The 21,046-nt window shown below is 33.8% G+C and overlaps 1 protein-coding gene across 2 annotated transcripts in view; it reads left to right on the top strand.

Moving 5' to 3' along the window:
* Positions 1–21,046, top strand: part of IQCM (IQ motif containing M) — a 620,635-nt gene that overhangs the window by 272,677 nt on the left and 326,912 nt on the right. For both annotated transcript variants that reach the window (XM_074229157.1, XM_074229156.1), the window contains exon 8: positions 13,641–13,690. In XM_074229157.1, the coding sequence (XP_074085258.1) occupies positions 13,641–13,690 (50 nt within the window). The remainder of the gene's footprint in view (positions 1–13,640; positions 13,691–21,046) is intronic.

Here is a 21,046-nt window from a genome sequence, read left to right on the forward strand (position 1 = left end):
TCTCACTAGACCCCAGTTTCCTTATCAATAAGATGATGGGGTATGATTAGGTGACTTTTAAGGTTCCTTAACTTTGCCATTCTATGATTTTGTACTTCAATACCCCCAGGCCTTACCTTTTTCTTCCTTCCTTCCTTCCTTCCTTCCTTCCTTCCTTCCTTCCTTCCTTCCTTCCCTCTCTGTCTCTGTCTCTGTCTCTGTCTCTGTGTCTCTCTCTCTCTCTCTCTCTCTCTCTCTTTCTCGCTTTATTTTGTTATTTACATCTTTTGTTTTAAAATTACCTACATTTTCCAATGTGTTACTGTACCATCTTCAATAACACTAGTTCTCAAAGTGTGAACCTTGAACCAGTGGGGTTCCCAAGATCTTTTCAGAAGGTTCATGAGGTCAAAACTCTTTTTAGAAAAATATTATGTTTATTTGCCTATTAAAATAAACCTCCTTTTTTTGAACTATATATCTGTGGGAGACTAGATTTTCTTCATATACTCCAATCATTCAAAGCATAACCAACAATGATTACAGAAGTAGATATGAAAATCTAGTTATCTTTTAATAAGTCAGATATGAGTTACTTGCAATAACATGAAAAACCATGTCACTCTCAATGAATTCCTTTATTCTGTAAAATATAGTCATGTTTATTCCTAAAAATATGTTATTTATGAGAGTATGTAATGGATTTGTTAAATTATTCTTAAATACATTTTTTAAAACCATTAGCTTTATTTAATTTTCTTATGCACTATATAGTAATCTATCTGCCTAGCTGTCAATCTGTCTATCATAAGTAAAGTTTCTTTTGGATTCTTGAAAATTTTTAAGGAATTAAAGGATTCTTGAGACCAAAAAGTTTAAAAATTACTGCACTATACAAAAAAATTAAGAGGAAAAATCAGCTCAGCTAAAGTAATTTAATTTTAGAACTGTAAAATCATATATTGCATCCAATATCTATAATCTCATACTTCTGCAAAGAAACATAGGAGATGACTTCTCAGACTTCTCTTTTGGGACCAAGTTTGCTCATTAAGTTTTCTGAAAAGTTTGGATTGTTTTTTGCTTTTCTTTCCACATTATTGTAGCGCTTTTGTATCTTGCTTCTTTGGTTCTGCTTACTTCATTTTACATCAGTCCATAGTTTTTCAATGCATTTCTAAATTCCTATACACATTATTTTTAAAAATAATATTTACTTGGAATTTTAGTTTTCAAATTAATTTCAAAATAAAAATTTATTCTCCCATTGACCTTTCAAGTTTTTGCAATGATTTGAAAAAAAATCACATAGCTTTTAGTAAAATTTTTTGTAACTTTAAAACTGTTTCTGTTCATATAGCTATGTTTGAAAGTCTATTTACATTTTAAACCTGTTATATTAAAAAAATCAATGAAAGATTTGGAAATGCCTACTATATTGCCAAGCAGAGTGACAAATTAGAATAACCCCTCATAACATCGTACCTTGTGCCCTCTTGCTGGAAAACTAAACTTATTCTTAGGTCATGATTGTAGTGATAGTGTCATTATAATTAGAAATATGTATTCTTCATTTCTGATTGCTACTTGTGAGACTGAAAGAGTTAAATTTGGATGAAAGATTGAACAGAAGACTGTTTTGAGTAAAGTCAATATGTCAAGTCCCTATAAGTATAAATAAGGGAACTCCCTCTGCTATTTAAGACCTTTGAGGGTTGATTGATAAAGGGCTACTTCTACACTCAGGTGGGACAAACAGATTTTTTTCTTGTAGAAATTAATTTTAGAGGGTGAAAAAATTTAATATATGCATTCCTAGATAACATAGAAATCACTTTAGTAATTAATCTCTTCCTACTCAGTTCAATTTGTTTTCTTGTATTATTTTCTCATGAATTGCAAGATTAATTTTTAAATCATTTTGTATTACTTGCCCTACATAGGAAAATAGTTGGTTATCACTCAGTCCAAGATGTCATGTCTATTAAGTGTTAAGGTGAGATTTGAAACTTAGTCTTTTTGGGTCTAAATATAGCCTTCACTCTAATACACTATATTCTCACTTTTTATATAATAAGAATAAAGTATTAGTCCAAAATATTGCTTGAGTCATTGAATAAAATGATCTTAGACTTTAGAATTCCATGTCCAGGAACCCATGTAAAGCTATTTTCTTCATATAGGAAAGATTAATCAATTTCTTAAAACGTGATGAAAGAGAACAAAAACTGTAAGAAGGCAATCAGAAAGACAAATATCTGTTTTGGGTGATGTCTCAACTGACTTCCGTTTAATGTTCTTTAGAACAAATCAACAATTGGGAAGGTGCAACACTGATTTTAACTTGTTTTCTTATAACAAAGTGTCTTGTGTGCAAATGTTGAATATAAATTAAAAGTTCAATTGTAATAACACAGAAATACAAAAAATGCCTGTAGCCAGACTTACTGTTACACATAGGAGATGGGGCAGGGGTGGGGGCATTGTCATTGTTGGATTGACTTCGAATTTCCTTGATGTGCTCTCATGAAAGGATTAGAAATAGATGAACAAAAAGTTAGGTGGATTCTTTAATTAAAATTATAATGTTTAAAAATTTGTCTCTTCAACATAAAAAAATAACCTCAAAGCTTTTTTTACAGTTGTTATGAAGGGTTGAACAAAATTAAATTGTTCATGAAGTTAATGATGGTTGGGATTATAGGAAGATCCTGAACAAAATATCATGAATAGTGCTAATTGCTGAATTTTTCATTTGCTTAAATAATGCTGACAAGACTTAGGGTATAGGAGCCTGATAGTGTGTTTCCTTGTGTGGAGAAGAAGCATAGGTATATTGGACAGAGCCCTGAACTTGAAATCAAGAAACCCAAATTTGAATATTGCCTCAATCACTCTCTATTTGCAGGATCATCAGATCTATAATTATTTAATTGCTAAGAATTTGTTTCCTCATCTACAAAATGGGAAAATAAGACTTAATTTCCCCAAAAGTAAGACTTGACAGTATATATACAAAAGATCTTTTTTTCAGGGGATATCTAGAGTTAGGCAGTCATTTCTACAGGAATCATTGTTTGATTTATTCTTCTCTCTATAGGGAAGCTCTTCCTGTCTTTAGAGCAGTGAGTGCTGGCAGAATTCCAGCCTAGCAGACTTCTTTGGCCACCTTGAAAAACAAGTAGCCACATTAAATCAACCCCATAACTGCTTGTGGGCAACAGACTTTTTTGGTTTCAAGAACATAAATGCCTGAAACATATTCAGTTTTATCTTTTTTGCTCTTAGTGACATTATAAAGTACCCATATTATTCACGAGTTGAGTCAGTACTCTGAAAGGTCATTTGGCAATAAATTTTGAGTTCATGTTTAAATGCACATTACCTTTCATCCAAAGGCACCTACTTGGGTATTTATAAATATTTAATTATAATTTATATTATCATTTATTTTAAGTATTACTATCAATAATGATATTTATGTTTAATTATATATTAATATTATTTTATAATTCAGTACATCTGTTGTGTGTTGCAATGGACATACTAACTGTGTCTGTTTGACTGATGATCTTAGAAGGGACTTATTTTTGGAATGGGTCTTACATTATGAGCATATTGAAAAAATCATGCTAGGGTGTATTTTCAGGAATCACAGTAATTTGTATTCTTTTTCTCGCATAGTTTGTTGAGAGGAAACCATTGTTAATCTTAAAGGATCACTTCAATAAGAACTGTTTATTATTGCTGTCACTCCTATTATCAGGATTAGATTTTCTGTTCGGGGGGGGGGAATTAGAAAGTATTTTGAAGTCCTACCATGGCAATTATGAACTCCTTGAGAGCAGGTACTTTTTGGTGGGGGGCAAGTTCTTAGCACAATGTCTGAAACAATAGCAGTCAAGATTATAATTATTATAACTATTATTTGCATAACACTAAGGTTTGAGAAACATTTTACAAATACATCTAATTTTATCTTCATGACAACCCTTAGAGGAGCTTATTGAGTGACTCCTTCCTTTACCTTAAAAATCAAGGCCCTATGATTTTATTGGTATGGGCACTCCTTCTACAAACAGACTGTGAGTCATCTAGGACTTGCTAGAAATGTCTTAAATTGCTGCTTTAGGCTCAGACTGGTATAATGGACTTGGCCCTGGTCAAATAGCTTATAAATGTCTGAGGCAACATTTAAACCATAATATTCTAATGACTAACCCTGCATTTTATCCATGTTTCTCCTGCCATAAAGGACAATCACATTGAGTTTTGAATCATATAGAACATTTAATCAGAGTTTTGGGAAAGCTCTAAATGAAATAATACATACAAGATGCCTTACAAATCTTAATGCACTATACAAAGGTAACCTATTAATAGAGTTTATGGCTATATTCAAGAAAGTGTGGACAAATGTTTAATAGTTAGTTCTTTAAAAATGATAAACTTTTAAGTTTAATCTATACTATTTTTCCCCATTATTTTCTGAAATCAAGGCAATTAATGAAATAATAAAGCAAACCCTGAATTGTAGAGTTTGTGAGTTCTAAGGAGAAAATTTAACAATTTACTTTCAAGATCTGGTTTGAGTTGGGGTTCAGCACCCTTGATTAAATAGCTGAAGGAGAACATAATCTAGAATGTAAATACTTGAGTTGAATTCCTAACTCTATATAGTCCTGTCAGTCTTATACAATCAACTTCTATGAGTCTTAGCTTTTTCATTTATAAAATGTTTAATTGAAATAATTTGCAAGATCTTTTCTTGCTCTAAATTCTATTATCCAATTGTTTGATTCTTTTGACTAGTCATTAATCAAATTCAGATTGATTCCTGGATCCTATATTTTTGAAGATAAGATAGATGATTATTGAAAAGCTTGTCCTTGTATTCTCTGAGTCTTCTCATTGCTCAGACCACTACCTGTCTTGTTTGTTCATATATACTTATCATATCTTTGTTAGGAGAATCTCTATGACTTTTTTGGAGATTTTGTGTCCAGTCGCAGGTGACACTGTTATAAAAAATAGAAGCATTTGATGACTGATAACCATTTCTGCATGGTGGCAAAGAACTAACTTGGTCTTCATTATTCTCAGCATCTCATCTGGATAATTTTATGTGATTTCCAAATATGCTTTACATACTTTCCAAATATTTGATTATTATGGAAATGGAGAGGAAGGGGTAGGCAACCTAATTTATATATCCATAAAACTTAATCTACAATAATCTTTAGTGTATAGAAATTAAAAACTTCACTTCCTGAAAGTAGGGACTGCCATTTTTGTCTTTTTTTATTGCCAGGGCTTTGAAGAAGGAATTTCATGTAGTAGAAGATAATAATATAATCAGAATCACTCAAATCTCATTTATTACAAAACCAGGAATACCTAGGTTCAAGGATTACCTTTGACACTGTTTATTATATTACCATAGGGAAGTCTCCTAACTTCTCAATGTTCTAAGCTATTCTCTATAAGACTAATTATATTAGAGAAGTCTCAAACTATACTTGTAAAGGGAATTTTCTCAACCAGGAGTTCTTTTGGCTATCACCATTTCCTATAAAAATTAAAACATGTAGAGAAATCACCATAGAAAGGAGGGTGAATGAGTCAAATAACTGTTTTGGTTCCCAAATATTTGATATGAAAAGAAGAGCAACATGGTCAATAAAAAGCAATGGAAAGCAATTTAAATTCATTTGCAAGGATAGCACAAAATTGTAAACTGCATAACCTCTTAAAAAAACATAGAACAGTGGTGGGCAAAAGGGCTCTGTAGAAAACTTATTATGACACTCAGTTAAACCAATTCATTCTTAGGACATATGGATGAATATGGGGAGAAAGAGATAAAGAAAGAAAGAATGAAAGAAAGAAAGAAAGAAAGAAAGAAAGAAAGAAAGAAAGAAAGAAAGAAAGAAAGAAATATTTATTTTCTCTGCATCCCTGACTCCTACCACAGTTCTTGGTACACAAACTAGGCACTTAATAAAAGTTGAACTGAATTAAATTGAATTTCTATAAAGAACTAGTTCCATCACAAATGACATTAAAACTTGGCATATCTGAATTCTAACCCATAAGTCCCCCATTGTGCTAGGAAGTAAAAATACCATCATAGGACAAACCAAGCAGAAGCAGAAGTCTGTATAGGAGGTGATTTTGGTATTTCTCAGGGATTGATTCTCAAAGCATCTGAAATAAAGGAAGGTACCTGAAGAACTGGGGAAAAAATCTCACAGGTCATTGAAGGGACACCATTAACTACCAGAAATATTTTCTCATTCCTACAAAATCTTTAAATAATGATAAACATATGTACCAATGTTATCCTTTTGAAATTATGAAAAGGGGAGAAGCAGGTTTTTGTGAATGATTTTCTATAGTCATACAACTGATTAAAATGTTTAGAAAGTAGATCATGATATGTTTATTATTTGATTATAGAAAAAACATTTGATTCAATAGAAATAAATAAAAATATGAGTTCTCTTAGTATTCCATGATGAATGTAACCACAATAATCACTTTTCCTGCAGTGATTCTCTTTAAATAATAAATGAGGCATAACACACCACACACACACACACACACACACACACACACACACACACATATATATATATATACACACATATACAGACATACATACATGTGTTTTCATTAATGGAGGTGGTTCAAGACAGTCCAAATGGAAGAAATATTTTTGTAGATGATGAGATACTCTAGATGTTCCTATTTGCAGAAGATATTGTATAGATTCTTTGAATCTCTGAGGAATATAGATCCTCCTTACTGAGTTCACAAATACTCAAAAAAAGTTTACTAACCCAATCTTCACAAGCAAAAACTAAAGGAATGAGGGATGCCTTTCGTCAAGACTAGGATAGGGTGGCTAGGTGGCATAGTGGATAAAGCACAGGCCCTGGAGTCAGGAGTACCTGGGTTCAAGACCGGTCTCAGACACTTAATCATTACCTAGCTGTGTAGCCTTGGGCAAGCCACTTAACCCCATTTGCCTTGCAGAAACCTAATAAAAAGACTAGGATATACATTAGATAGACAGCCTATGGATTTAGCTCATCAGTACATATATCTTGGATATTTCAAATGGACAGTGATTGTTATATAAATTGAATAGTGCATTTAAATTTCCAAATTGAATAGGAAGGAGAGAATGGGCTGTATTGCATTTAGAAAACTGAACAGCATTTTTTCTCCTTTCCAGTCTATCCTTATCCACAAAGGGGGGAGGGGATGGTAAAACAAAACCCTTTTAAGAAACATTCATTGTCAAGTGTGGTGATTATACTCTGGACCTATTCCCTGCCCCCCCCCCCCATCTTTAACCATCTTTAAAACTTTTTTCCAGTGAGAAGAAACCTGGTGTGGTAGCCTGGGATCATTGAAGCTGCTTATCAATTAGTCCTGTCATTGTGAAACTCAGTGATTAGAGAGTGAAATAGATCAGTTATGAGTAATAAGGTGTAACAGAAGGACAAGTTTTGCATTGGTACTTATACTATGTTAGAAGACCAAGGGAGTCTTCAGAATTTTGAACTGGCCATTTGTAGTAGATTATTGGAAGATCATGCAAAGGAGATATACAGGAAGAAAAAGTGTGAATGGATTGTAATCAATACTATTAGAAATAGTAGACATTGGTAGGGTCAAGGAGCCATGTGAGCATTGAAATATAAATTTGTGGAGGGGAATATAGGGACAAAATATAGTTGCATGGGAGCAAAAAATGAAACATGCTACATGTGGATAGCTGATAAACTATTTTGGAAAGGACTACAGATTTTATCCTTTTAGGACAAAGTATATGGTACTGGAGCTCTATTGGGTTCTTCTCTTTGTTATATGACTGAGATCAATTTAACCCAAATTTTAATAGCACATTAAGGTTTATAAAAGTTTCTTTCACAACACCCCTGTGACATCAGTAGTATAGCTTTATTTTTTAAGTCTAAGGTTTTTTGTTTGTGTTATTTTGTTTTGCTGAGACTGAGAAGTTAAGTGCATGAGTTGCCTATAGTTCTATAGCTAACAAGTTAGCATCCTGAACCTTCAATTTCCAACTTTCTTTGATTCTAAACTTCCATCTGTGATCCAAGTGTGGTATGTTTTTATATCCAAAGAACCAACTATGAGATGTATTGATGAGTTATTCAGTTCATTGTTTTTCTTCATTTCTCTTATATTCCTCTTTTTTGGAGGGTTTTTTTGCCTGTTTATTAACTTACTTGCTTTGATGTGAGGAAATAAAAAGAAGTGAACATGGATAATCATTAGTGATACTTGTAATAATGTGACAAGACATTTTTTAGGAGGGAAAGTTTTAACTCTAATTCTGGAATTAGAATTTAAGTTGAAAGATAGGTATAAGAGTTATTTCATTGGTACAGGAAAGTCTTGGGTTAGGAAATTCCCTCTACCAATACACACTAACACCTTATCTAACATTTTTTGATTTAAAGAGTTGATTAATTGTACACTTTATCAACAACAATGTGGGGTGATCAACCATGATAAACTCAGCTCCTCTCAGCAATATATAAATCAAAGACAATTCTACAAGACCTATGATGGAAAATACCATCTAAAACCAGAGAAAGAACTATGGAATCTGAATGTAGATGAAAGTTTTCAATTTTCATCTTTATAATTTGTTTTTTTGCTTTTTCTTTCTCCTATTCCCCCCAATTGTAACCTATATTAGATTAGTTGTTATCCTGGGGGGGGGAGGGAAGGGAAAAAGGGGAAAAAACTCTACAAAAATAAAAGTTTAAAACTCTTTAAATATGATTTTAAGCGAGTAACCTGTGGTCAAAGAGTATTTGTCAGAAGTGTGAACTGAAATCTGGTCTTCCTGACCTTGAAGGTGGCCCATTTAGCTCAGAACTTTAGTCATTCATGTAAATTTTTTTCAATAAAATAATAAAAAATATTTCCTCATAACTAGGTAGTGCATTGTGATTCCCTGAATGCTTTTCTAACAACAATTCTTTTTTAAAAATTTTATTTATTTTGAATTTTACAATTTTCCCCCTAATTTTGCTTCCCTCCCCACCCCCCTCACTACACACACAGAAGGCAGTCTGTATAATAACAATTCTTGTGGGGGTATGTAGATATTACCTCCATTTTCCAAATGAGGAAACTGAGGCTAATGCCTTCCTTAAGTTGACCTTTAAAAATGAACTCAAATGCTACCTCCTCTTTGAATTACTCTCTGAAACCTTTCTTTAGTCTTCCTCCTCTTTTAACACTTTGATATTTGCCTCTCTATAACACATCTATGAAACTGTTTTGACAGTTCCATGACCTCTATGACCTACCTACTCAAGCAATTCAGACCACAACTCATCCATGCCTTGTTATTCTGGATGGCTTTTTGCTATAAATCCCAAGCAGAGGATACACAAATAGGTTTAGAGGCCCTTTTCAAGATCTCTCTTTTTTTCCCCCTACCAAAATAATCAATTTATTAATAAAATGTAAGTTTATCAATAAAATAGAACTATTTTTCCTCAGTAAAGCTAAGACCCCTAAATAAGAGATAGATGTCTTTTATAGTTTTTAGTAACACAGCATAAAAAAATAGGACTTTGTAAATTCTCCTCAAGTTCTCTTGACACTGCATGGCTGCCAGTAGAGTAGTTGGTTATTATCTTGATTATTATTATTATTATTATTATTATTATTATCTTGGTTATTATCCCTTCCTTTTCTTGCCATATGACTAGCTCACTTTCTTTTTGAGTCTTCTTTTCTCTGAGAAAAGTCTTTCTCTTGTTTCTCTGTGTGTGTGTGTTTGGTTACTTGTAACTAAATGATCCCTATGGCAAGGAGGCAATTAGGTGGTTAAGTGGCTAGGGCTCTGAACTTGAATTCAAGAAGACCTTGAATTAGAATCCTGTTTTAGAAATTTACTAGCCAGGTGATTTAGGGCAGATCATTCAATGTCTGTGCCTCAATTTCCCCATTTATAAATTTGGAGAGCCTCATAGCACCTACCTTACAGGGCTGTTGTGAAGATCAAATGAGATAATATAATGTATTTTATAAACTTTAAAAATGTCATATGTCATTGCTGTTATTATATGTCCTTTGTGCACATGTTTGGGGAGAGTTGGTTTATACAACTCCTGTTGGGGGGGTTTCTTATACCATCAGCTCTATGAAGATTTCAGTTCCTGGGGCTGTTCCCAGAAGGTGTTAATGACATGATTGACTTTTGCAGGGGAAACACAAATCTCAATCTCCAGGCCTTGGCAGAAAAAGCTTTTCAGTTTATCTCACATATGTGTTAATGTGTAATTTATAAGCCTATATGTATATGCTGCTAATGATTTTATTTTCACAGTTATCTATTTTTAACCAAGCCGTTAAATTCACCTTTAGTGGTGTGTTTATATCTGTGTCTCCAGGGGTCACTGGCTGTTTCCTGCAGAAAAAAAATTGCTTGCTCTGGAGAGCTATCCCTTTTCTGTAGTTTCCTTCAGTAGATGGAGAGAAGCATCTATGTAGATACTTCCTTATATAAACTGTGGCCCTGAATGCCAGACTGATAATAGATTAGTATGGGGACGTGCCTGGCTTTTTGATGCAAAATTAAAAAAAATTAAAAAGGAGTGGTTTAAAGACATATGGTTAATCAATGCAAGAATTTAATTATTAGGCTATGAGAAAAATTAGGAGTATTGGCAAGAGGAGAAAAGATGTATTTTGAGAGGAGATTTGGAAAGAGGAGGAGAATTGATGGATTTGAGAGATACAGGAAAGCTGCTCTTGAGAGTAGCTGCAGATGGAAATGTTGTAAAGCACCAGCTGTACTGATATTGTGTAAATGGTCAGGAGGAAGTTTGCAATGAGATAAATTGTGAGAGTGGAGAAAGTATTTAGGAAAAATAAGAATTTCATCAAATACCATGAGACAAGCTCAGAGAGATTATTAAGTATTAGAATAAATTGGATTTAGACTGGAAATGGATGAGAAAATAATTAATAGAGGCAGAGAGATAGTTGATAGTTATTAGAGGACTGATTTTGGAGGCAGAATGACTTAAGTTCAAATCCTACCTCTGATATATATTAACTGTCTTACCCTGGGCAAGATACAGGGTTTCTCAATGCCCCTAGTCAGTGCGCTGAAACATTTTGCAGATTAATTGTTGATTAAATGAAATAATAGTTGCAATAGTGCTCTGCCTAGTATGTAGGGGATAATTTATAAATTTTCCTTCTCCTTTCCCTTAAAGGCTTTTATTGCAATTAGATTGTAGTTTCTCTAACAGTCTGTGAAAAACAAAAACAAAGTCTAAAGTCTTCCTTTTATATCACATTGTTGCAAAAAGAGTATACAAACTGAGCTAAGCCTGATGATAGACTGAAAAAAAAAACCTGGTTCTCCAAAAATGTTCCTATGGCAAACTTTTAAATTTAATTTGCAGAATTAGAATTTTCTCCAGTATCTTCTTAAATCTGGACAATCCATAAAATAATAAATCAAGAGCTGATTGGTCAGGAATTGCTGATTCCTGAGGTGTATTCATGTTGAAAATGTAACAATTGGTTCTGCCAAACCAGTAAGAGCTGCCTTATGCTCACCCCTAGGAAGATCTTACCCAAGTGGAAATACTTGCCATATGAGTTCCTTGTGAAAAATCCATGTCCTTTTTTTTTTGTTTTTGTTTTTTCCCCCATTTATTTTAATAATGCCATCAAATCTAGTTAAGTCAAGAGAGTGTCTTTACAGGAAGGATAGAAACTAGAGAATTATTTTGGGGGCTTATAGCAATTTAGGAAAAGAAGTTAAGATTTGCATCAGTGGAGGGAGTTTCCATTACAGGGAAAATAACTGTAACAGTTGAATGTTGTAACCGGAGAATGAAGATAGAACTTGGGAGGCAGTGAACAGATGACAATGCATAGATAATCTTAGGAAGAGAAATTGTTTAAGAATGAGACTATTTCATTCAGCTGCTTTCAATTGCTGATAACACTGCATGATATAGACATTGCCAAGGAGTAGCAGAAGAGAAAACAAATCTGTTGGCAAGTGGATTATGGTCATCTCTAGTATGAACAATTTGTTTTGAGCTAAATTCATACTGCCCTCCATGGTTTTGGGTGAAAATATAGAAGATAAAGGTTTGTGTTCATGCTCTAAAATTTTTATTTTCCAAATTATGAATTGCTATCAGGAGTCATAAAGTAAGCAGCTTGAAAAAATTTACAAGTTCCTAGCCCCTCACACCTCATGGCCCCTTATCACCACCCAATATTGTTGGTGAAATAAAGAAAAACTTGGCATTCTTCTGGGGTAAAGAGTGTTTACTTTGGGAAGAGTCAGCTTGCTCATTCTAAAAGGACCAAATGCTTGAGAATTGTTATGAACAGATCCATGGGGTTATTGTCTTATCCTAACATATATTGAAAAGAAAGGCTAATTATTAGCTTTGAGAATATATGATTAAAACATTAGTTAATTCCAGTCATTTTTCTTTTGAGAAAGTATTAATAGGAATCTTGAAAATGATCCTTTGAGTTTGAGGGAGAAATGTATCTTTTACTTTAGTCTTAATTGCTTATTTTCTTTTAAAACATGCAAATGATTTCTAAAAACATCCAAATGATAGATGCTTGTTCTCTGGAATGTTAGGTAAGGATCTGTGCCTTATTTTAGTGACAATGTAGTTGTTGAGAATGTATCTTTTTTTTGCCTTTTCTGAGGCAATAGGGTTAAGTGACTTGCCCAAGGTCACACAGCTAAGTAATTATTGAGGGTCTGAGGCCAGATTTGAACTCAGGTCCCCCTGACTCCAGGACCAATGCTCTATCTACGTCACCATCTAGCTACCCTGAGACTCTATCTTAAAAGTGCCTCTGTCATCTATTTCAGAAGGGTGATCAGTCTTCAGCCTTAGCTCTCTTCATTTGACTCTTAAGAGAAAACCATTTAGTCAATGTTTTATATTTACAGTTCCTCAAATTGGCTTGAGAGTTCTTTCCATAGGAAGCAATGATTCAAAAGACTTGCAATCAAAGTTCTGCCACTGTGTATTACTCCCTGTTTAATCATGGGACTTAAAATAGTCTTAAGCTTTCTTAACTTTTGTTTTCTCATTTGTCAAAATTGGGGAATAGGACTTGATGATCTCTAAGGTACCTTCCATCTTTAAGCCTATGAGCATTATAGGTCTATTGCAGACACTGTCTATCTAATATTGTTAACGGGGTCTGCAAAAGCATGTCTATAACTTAATAATTACCTAGCTGTGTGGCCTTGGGCTGGCCACTTAACCACATTGCCTTGCAAAAAATAAAAAAAAAAAGCATGTCTACAGAGTGAATTATGTTGCCAGTCTGTGAAAGAAGTTCTAGTTAAGGACTGGGAACTGTGCCTATAAAGCAACAAGGTAGAGATGGCTTGGTATTTGGAGTCAAAATTTTAGATTTTATAGTAGAAACCAAAATTTAAAGTGTGGAATGGTGATGCTATATTAACTTCATTATTGCAAAAATAATGTTGGTTGGGGCAACCTGATAAAAATGTCTTTGGTTAGAATAGTTCTTCTTTAGGAAAACATAAAACAACATAAATTGAACTTATAAGTTCTCTCTTTCCTTTTTTTTTCTAGTTATCAGAGAAACCAGAAAAGAAGAAGAAATCTACAGGAAAAGGAATCAGGTTTAAGATAATTTTTCATCATTATAAAAAGTACAAAGGAATTAATGAAAAGAAATGTAAAGGAAGGCAGTCTAGCAGTACCAGATCTTAAACTGTGTTATAATACAGTAATTATCAAAATTATTTGGTACTAGCTAAGAAATGGAATGATAGATCAGTATGGAGTAAATGATCATATTAAATCTGCTTTTGATAAGCTCGAAGATCTAGGCTTTTGAGATAAGAGCTCACTATTTGATTAAAAAATATATTTGGTTGAGGGCAGCTAGGTGGCGCAATGGATAGAGCACCGGCCCTGGAGTCAGGAGTACCTGAGTTTTCAAATTTGACCTCAGACACTTAATAATTACCTAGCTGTGTGGCCTTCGGCAAGCCACTTAACCCCACTTATCTTGCAAAAAAAGAGAAGCCTATGTTACATAGTGTACACACACACACACACACACACACACACACACACACACATATATATATATATGTTTATTATATTACATTACATTATATTATATTAATTTTTATATATATATATATATATATATGTATTTGGCAGAAACTAGATATAAACTAGTATATTACACCATTTACCTAGATAAGGTCAAAATGCATACATGACTGAGATATAAATGGAGATATCATAAGCAAATTAGAAAAACATGGAACATATTGCCTACAAGATTTCTAGATAAGAGATTTGTGGATAAACAAGAGATAAAGAGCAATGTAGGATATAAAACATAATTTTGATTGTATTTGCATTGTTTTTGTACAATTAATACCAAGGAAGCCAAGATTAGAAGGAAAGCAAAAAATTAAGAAACTTTATAAGCAGTTTCTTGGATAAAGTCTTCATATCTCAAATATATAGAAAACTAAGTCAAATCTATAAGAACAAGTCACTCTGCAACTAATAATTGATCAAAGAACTATTTCTGACCAAAAGAACAGGCAACTTTTGGAAGAAAAAAATCAAAGCACATATAGAGTTAAATGAAAAAAGTACTCTAAATCACTGTCAATTAGAGAAATTCAAATGAAAGAAATTTGAGGTACCTATCAGATTGGTTAAAATAATAAGAAGAGAAAATGACAAATATTGGAGGGAATGTGGAAAAATTGGAACACTAATACTTTGTTGTTGGAAGTATGAACTTATTCAAGTATTTTGAAAATCAATTTATAATTATGACCAAAAAGTTATAAAACTGTGTATTTCATACCTTTTGGGCCAGCAATATCAATATTAGGTCTGTTTCCTGAGGTTATCAGAGGAAAAGGAAAAGAATCTAATTTGTCTAAAATATGTAAAGTAGCTTTCTTTGAGGTAGCAAAAAATTGGAAAGTAACGGAATGCTCATAAATTAGAGAATGCTGAATAAGTTGTGGTACAGGATTGTGATGGAATATTATTGTGCTGAAAGAAATGATGAGCATCACAGTGAATAGAGCACTGGCCCTGGAGTCAAGGAGACCTGAGTTCAAATCTGACTTCAGACACTTAATAATTACCTAGCTGTGTGACCTTTGGCAAGTCACTTAGCCCCACTGCCTTGCAAAAACCTAAAAAAAAAGAAATGATAAGCAGGTTGATTTAAAAACCATATAAAGACTTGCATGAAATAATACAGAGTGAAATGAGGAGAGTCAAGAGAACACTGGATATAGTAGCTGCAATATTGTTCCAAAAGTAACTATAAATTACTAAGCTGTTCTGTATAATTTGGTCATTCAAATCATCTATGAAGGATATCTGAAGGAAAATGGTATCCACCTCCAGAGAAAGAACTGATATATGGAAATGTGTATTTTATGATCCACTTATGTATCTATTTCAAATTTGGTCTTCTCTAATGCAGGGTTATGAAAGAGGGAGAGGAACAACTTCGAATTCAATGTAATGAAAAGGAAACAAAAAAAAAAAACAAACCCTAAAACCCCTTTCTTGTTCAAGATTGGACTTGAAAATCAAAGTTCTTGAAATGAAACAGTTGACTATTTAGCAGAAAAGAATAATCTGTATATGATCTCATTCTTAAGAAATTGAGTACCATTTAATATGACTAGGGCAAGATGATCATGGTTCAGAAAAAGAAGGCTGGATTTGGAGGACTCAGCCCTATTACATGTTGGGCAAAACAGTGCTTCTTTAGTATCTAGTCTTAAAATATATGCAGTAATAGAATTTTAAAACTGGAAGGAACCATAGAGATCATTTTTACTTCAGCTGCCTTGTTTTTGTAGATCAGGTCCCTTAGGCTAAGGGAGTTTTATGTGATTTAGCCAGTCACCTAGTTAGGTTATGGCAGGGATTATACTACATGTTTCTTAATATCTGTTTCAATATCCTTTTCATTTTACTACCCTAAGTCCCAATCCCAATATTTAAAGAAATTGCTAGATAATTATATTGAACATCAGTTTATTATAGAATAAATCCACACTAATCCAGGCTAGCTGTGTGGAAATAATAGTCTTTTAGTGTTCTTGCAATGATTTATTTATATCACTTAAACTTCAATAGGAAATGACAATAATTTATGCCAATATGTTGTTCTTTTGTTTATTTTTCCATTTTTCTGCATCAGAAGTCCATTTAAATTTGTCAGGTTGGGTTGGTCTCTTTGTATACTTTTATCTTCATCTCATTCCAATTCTTCTAAGACTGATATTGAGTTTTGTTTTTGATCTAAGAATTTGGGTGTCTGGTTTTAGAGAAAGATTATTGAGAACTCACACATGAATTAAGTTTTTTTGTCTCAAAATACCATCAATTCATTTTAAATAGCATTATGTGGTATTTGTCATGTTTGACACTTCAAGTATTTATAATATATAGATAGATTTAAGGTCTTTTTAAACTTATAAGTCTCTGCCCTCATTTCTTATGCTTTCATATACTTTCATATACTATCTTTCCCTATTTTCACATTTGCAATGAAGTTAAAGCATATTTTTATTTTAATTTGAGGGTTTCACTGACTTCTTTGTAGAGTTCCTCTACTTCTTCAAACCCTGAAGCAGATGTAAAAAATGGATGGTTCTTGCAAAGAGCGACTCTTTTGTTTAATCACTGTTGTTTAACCCTTTGCTTATTAAATGTTTGCTGACTAATTAATTATTGTTGGCATGCAAAGTGCAATTTTTGGTAGGTTTTTTAAAAATACCTTTATCAAACTGTCATGCATGATGACCATATTTCCCATGTAATGGTATTCCATGTCACTCTTAGATGCACTCTAAAGCCAATACCATTATTTTCACCTTTCCAGAGAGAATCTATGGGAGATGCCTTTTTTTAGCTGTAGCTTCCTTTTGTTTTCTGGTTTCATTTGCAATAGAATTGTCAATATTGACAATTAATATCCATTAACTGGTTCCTACACAGTATTATCTCCTATTTAGAATCCTGATAGCTAAACTAGGTTTTGTGATCAATTTCAAACAGGAGTGCCTAATCTTATTTGTGTAATTAACTCCTCTTTTTTAGACTGATGAAACCTAGAAACTCTTCTCAGGGAAACATTTTTAAATTCATAAAATAAAATGTGTAGGATCACAAGAGAAAGCAATAATATTGAAATATAATTATTAAAAAAAAACTAGTGAAGCAGCTAGATGTTGTAATGGATGGAGCACCAACCCTGGAGTCAGAAGAACCTGAGTATATATTTGACCTTAGACACTAGTTATATGACCCTGGGCAAGTCACTTAATACTGTTTGTCTCAGTTTCCTCATCTGTAAAATGAGCTGGAGAAGGAAATGGAAACCCACTCCAGTATCTTTGCCCAGATGGCATCATGGAGAATCGGACATGACAAAATTAAAAGCAATAAACAACAAATAAAAAAACAAATTCAAGGATTCCAGATTGAGAATTCTTGGTCTAAAATTTATGTGATATTCTACATCAATTTTCTTTTCTGAAATCATGCCATGACCATTGTATAAGTTAAGGAAGTCTTAGTAGCTATTAGGAATATATTCACACAACATTTACACAAATACTTAACAGAAGAAAATTTGAAGCAGGAGAGAACATTAACATGGAGTGGGGATTTCAAGGAGAGGTAAGCTTTGAACCCAGGGATTATAACATGCATATCATTCATGGAGACATCTGTGCAAAGGCAATGGTAGAATACTGAATTAATTTCCAGTTAAGTAGACTGGTTTGACAGAGACACGGGTGCATCATGAGGAATAACCTGAAAAAAGTCTAGAAAGGTAGATTGGAGCTGGTTTGTGTGGGACTTGAAATAAGAATCTGCAATTTGTATTTTAGCATAAGGGCAGTGGGGAGATATTAAAGATACTTGAGCAAAGGAATGACATGATCAGAACTGTGCTTTGAGAAGATTCTTTTGACAGTTTTGTGAGGGATGAATTAGAGAGCAGAAAACCTGGAAGCGGAGGGACCAATTAGGAGGTTATAGCAGTTGTCCAAACTAGAGGAAATAAGGGCCTGGAACTTGGGCGGTGGCTACAAGTGGAAGGAAGGGAATGTATGTAAGAGATGTTATAGAAGTAGACTTGACCTATATATCTATAGAATTCGGGGATGAGACAGAAGACATGAAAATAGAATAGTTAGTGTAAAGAAAAAGCAATGAAAACATTTGGAGGCAAAATTCTCTTTTTGCTGAAATTTTAAATAAATTTATAATTTACATTTGTTCTTCAATTCAAGTTTTATTTTAACTACATAATTTGTTATTTAGAGGATGCTGGAGTTTGCTTCTTTTCATTCTCCCCCCCGCTTCCAAATATTCTTAAGAGCTTGGCCTGAAGGTTTTTCTCTTGTGAGAGGGGAATTTCAGAATTCTCACTCAGCTGGAGGTCTCCTTGTAGCCTGCATGAGGCATAATACATTATCTTCTTCCCTCCATCATCAGTCAGCTTCAATATGATAGTGGCCAGTTCTCATGTACCCTCATGCAGTGTGAGGGTGAAAAAATGTCACAAATACATCACCATTTCCAGGCAAGTGAATATAGGGTGACAAATTTACATTCTCCTCAAAATTATATCAAACATATATAGAATTTATACATATGTAACTATAAGAACTACATGTATGTGTTGTAAATAGGCCAGCTGATGCACATACATATTCAGTTGAAATGATAAAGGTTTTCAAAAAGCCAGCCAAACCATATAGAGGGTGAGAGATAGAGGTGATTGTTGGATTGATGATGGCAGGACACAAAAACATGTAGATTAAATGTGTGGGGTGAATATTCCTTAGGTAATATTCCTTCCTTCTTCCTCCTGCAAGATTCAGGCTAGGTGAAAGAAGTCAGTCCAAAAAACATAGCAATTCCTAACTCTATACCAGTTAATGTCATTTTGAGGGCTAGGGATATGAAGAAAGACAAAAATATAATTCTGCCTCTCAAGGAACTCACATTCTCATGGGAGGGGACAACACATAATTAAAAAAAATCTATAAGACACAAACAGTGTAGTGAGAGATAAGCACAGAGGGAAGGCATTAGTCATGGATATATTGGAGGGAGGAGAGGTAGTGGAAAAGAAGACCAGGAAAGGCTTTTTGCAGAAAGTAGAATTTGGGCTGAGTCTTGAAAGGAAGTGAGTAGTCAAAGGGGAGGAAAGAGAACATTTCAGGCATGAGGGATAACCAAAGCCATGGAGTCAGGAGGTGGAATGTTGGGTGTAAGAAGTAGCAAGAAGGTAGGCTTCCTGGATTTGTATAGGATACGAAAGGGGGTAAAGTCTAATAAGCTTGGAAAGTAGTTTCAGTCAATGAAATCATGGTGATTCCATTTGGGGTTTCATTGGAAAAGATACAGGAGTTGTTATTCATTTCCTTTTCTAGCTCATTTTTATAGATGAGGAAACTGAAGCAAGCATGGATAAGTGACTTATCTCAGGCAAGATTTGAACTCAGGAAGATGAATTTTCCTGCCTCCAGAGTCACCACTCTATCCACTCTGCCACCTAACTGTAGGACTCTAGATTAAAGAACTCCTGTGACCTTCGTGTATTTTATTATTGTTCTGACTTTGTGATTTCCTCCATGGAAGGTAACTTTGGCTACAGTGAGAGAGACACCTTCCATAAATCAGGAATTGACCTGTCATTTATAATCTTAGCTGATTATGAATCCTGAGAAGTTAAGAGATCTGCCAAGGGTTACACAGCCAGGGTTATACAACCAGTCTTTCTGACTATTAGACCAGCCTTCTATCCACTCACTATACCACAAAGTTTCTTAGTCAACCTAGAAAGAAATTTTTTAAAGTATATCCTCTTGTAACTCCAACTTGCCCTAATTTATAGGTCTAATCAGAAATTAACTGATATTTCTTATTCTTCCTCCCTTCCTTTGCCCCTCCCACCCCAACCCCTTATACTCCAACTGAGACAAATCCAAAATGTTCTTTTTGATCTCCTCTAATAAATTTCTGCTCCTGATCACAGTCTGAACTTGAATCTTAACTTGATGGGATGTCAGAGTCTGACAATCCAACCTGAGTGGAGATTCTCTTTGATAATAAACCCAGCAAGTAGGGAGGGTGCAGCTAGGTGGCACATTGGATAAACTGGGCTTAAAATCACAGACTCATCTTCATGAATTCAAATTTAGCTTCAGACTCTTATTGGCTGTGTGATCCTGAACAAGTCACTTAACCCTGTTTGCTTCAGTTTCCTCATCTGTAAAATTAGCTGGAGAAGGACATGACTAACCATTCCAGTATATTTACCAACTGAACTGACTGAATAACAACAAAGCAGCAAGTGGGCATCCAGTCTCTTCTTCAAGTTTTCCAGGAATGGGGAACCCTCTACTCCTGAAGTGCATTTGATTTTTGGACAATTTTAGTTATTTGTTTTTTAATCCTTTATTTCAGTCCCAAATTTACCTCTCTGAAACTTCACATGATTGCTTTTAGTCTTGACCTACAAGGCCAGGCAGAACAAGTACATGTTAATCTCTTCCAACATTTGAAGGTGGATATCAATTTTCTTCCTTTCTCCCCATCTCCATTTCCCTCCCCTCTATCCCCCAATTTTCTCTTTTATAAGCTAAATATCATCATTTCTCTCATAATTCTTTTATATACTGGTCTATAGTTTGATGATTCTACCTTTTTTGCCTTTTTTGAAGATCATATTTAGCTATCCAAAAGTCCATATATTTTTTCCCTTTCTCCTTGATTTTTCAAAATCACCATCAAGAGACTCAGCAAATACATCTCAGGACATTCAACAGGGTTGCTTGAATTCACTAAGGGCAACTAGATGTGCCCTTAACATCTCGCTTATCTTGTTAATCAACTCCTTTTTAACAAGTTTTGTTTTCCATTTCCCAGCATAAAATATCTACTAGAGAAAA

The sequence above is a fragment of the Macrotis lagotis genome, chromosome 3, assembly GCF_037893015.1.
Source record: "Macrotis lagotis isolate mMagLag1 chromosome 3, bilby.v1.9.chrom.fasta, whole genome shotgun sequence".
NCBI classification, from domain to species: Eukaryota; Metazoa; Chordata; class Mammalia; order Peramelemorphia; family Peramelidae; genus Macrotis; species Macrotis lagotis.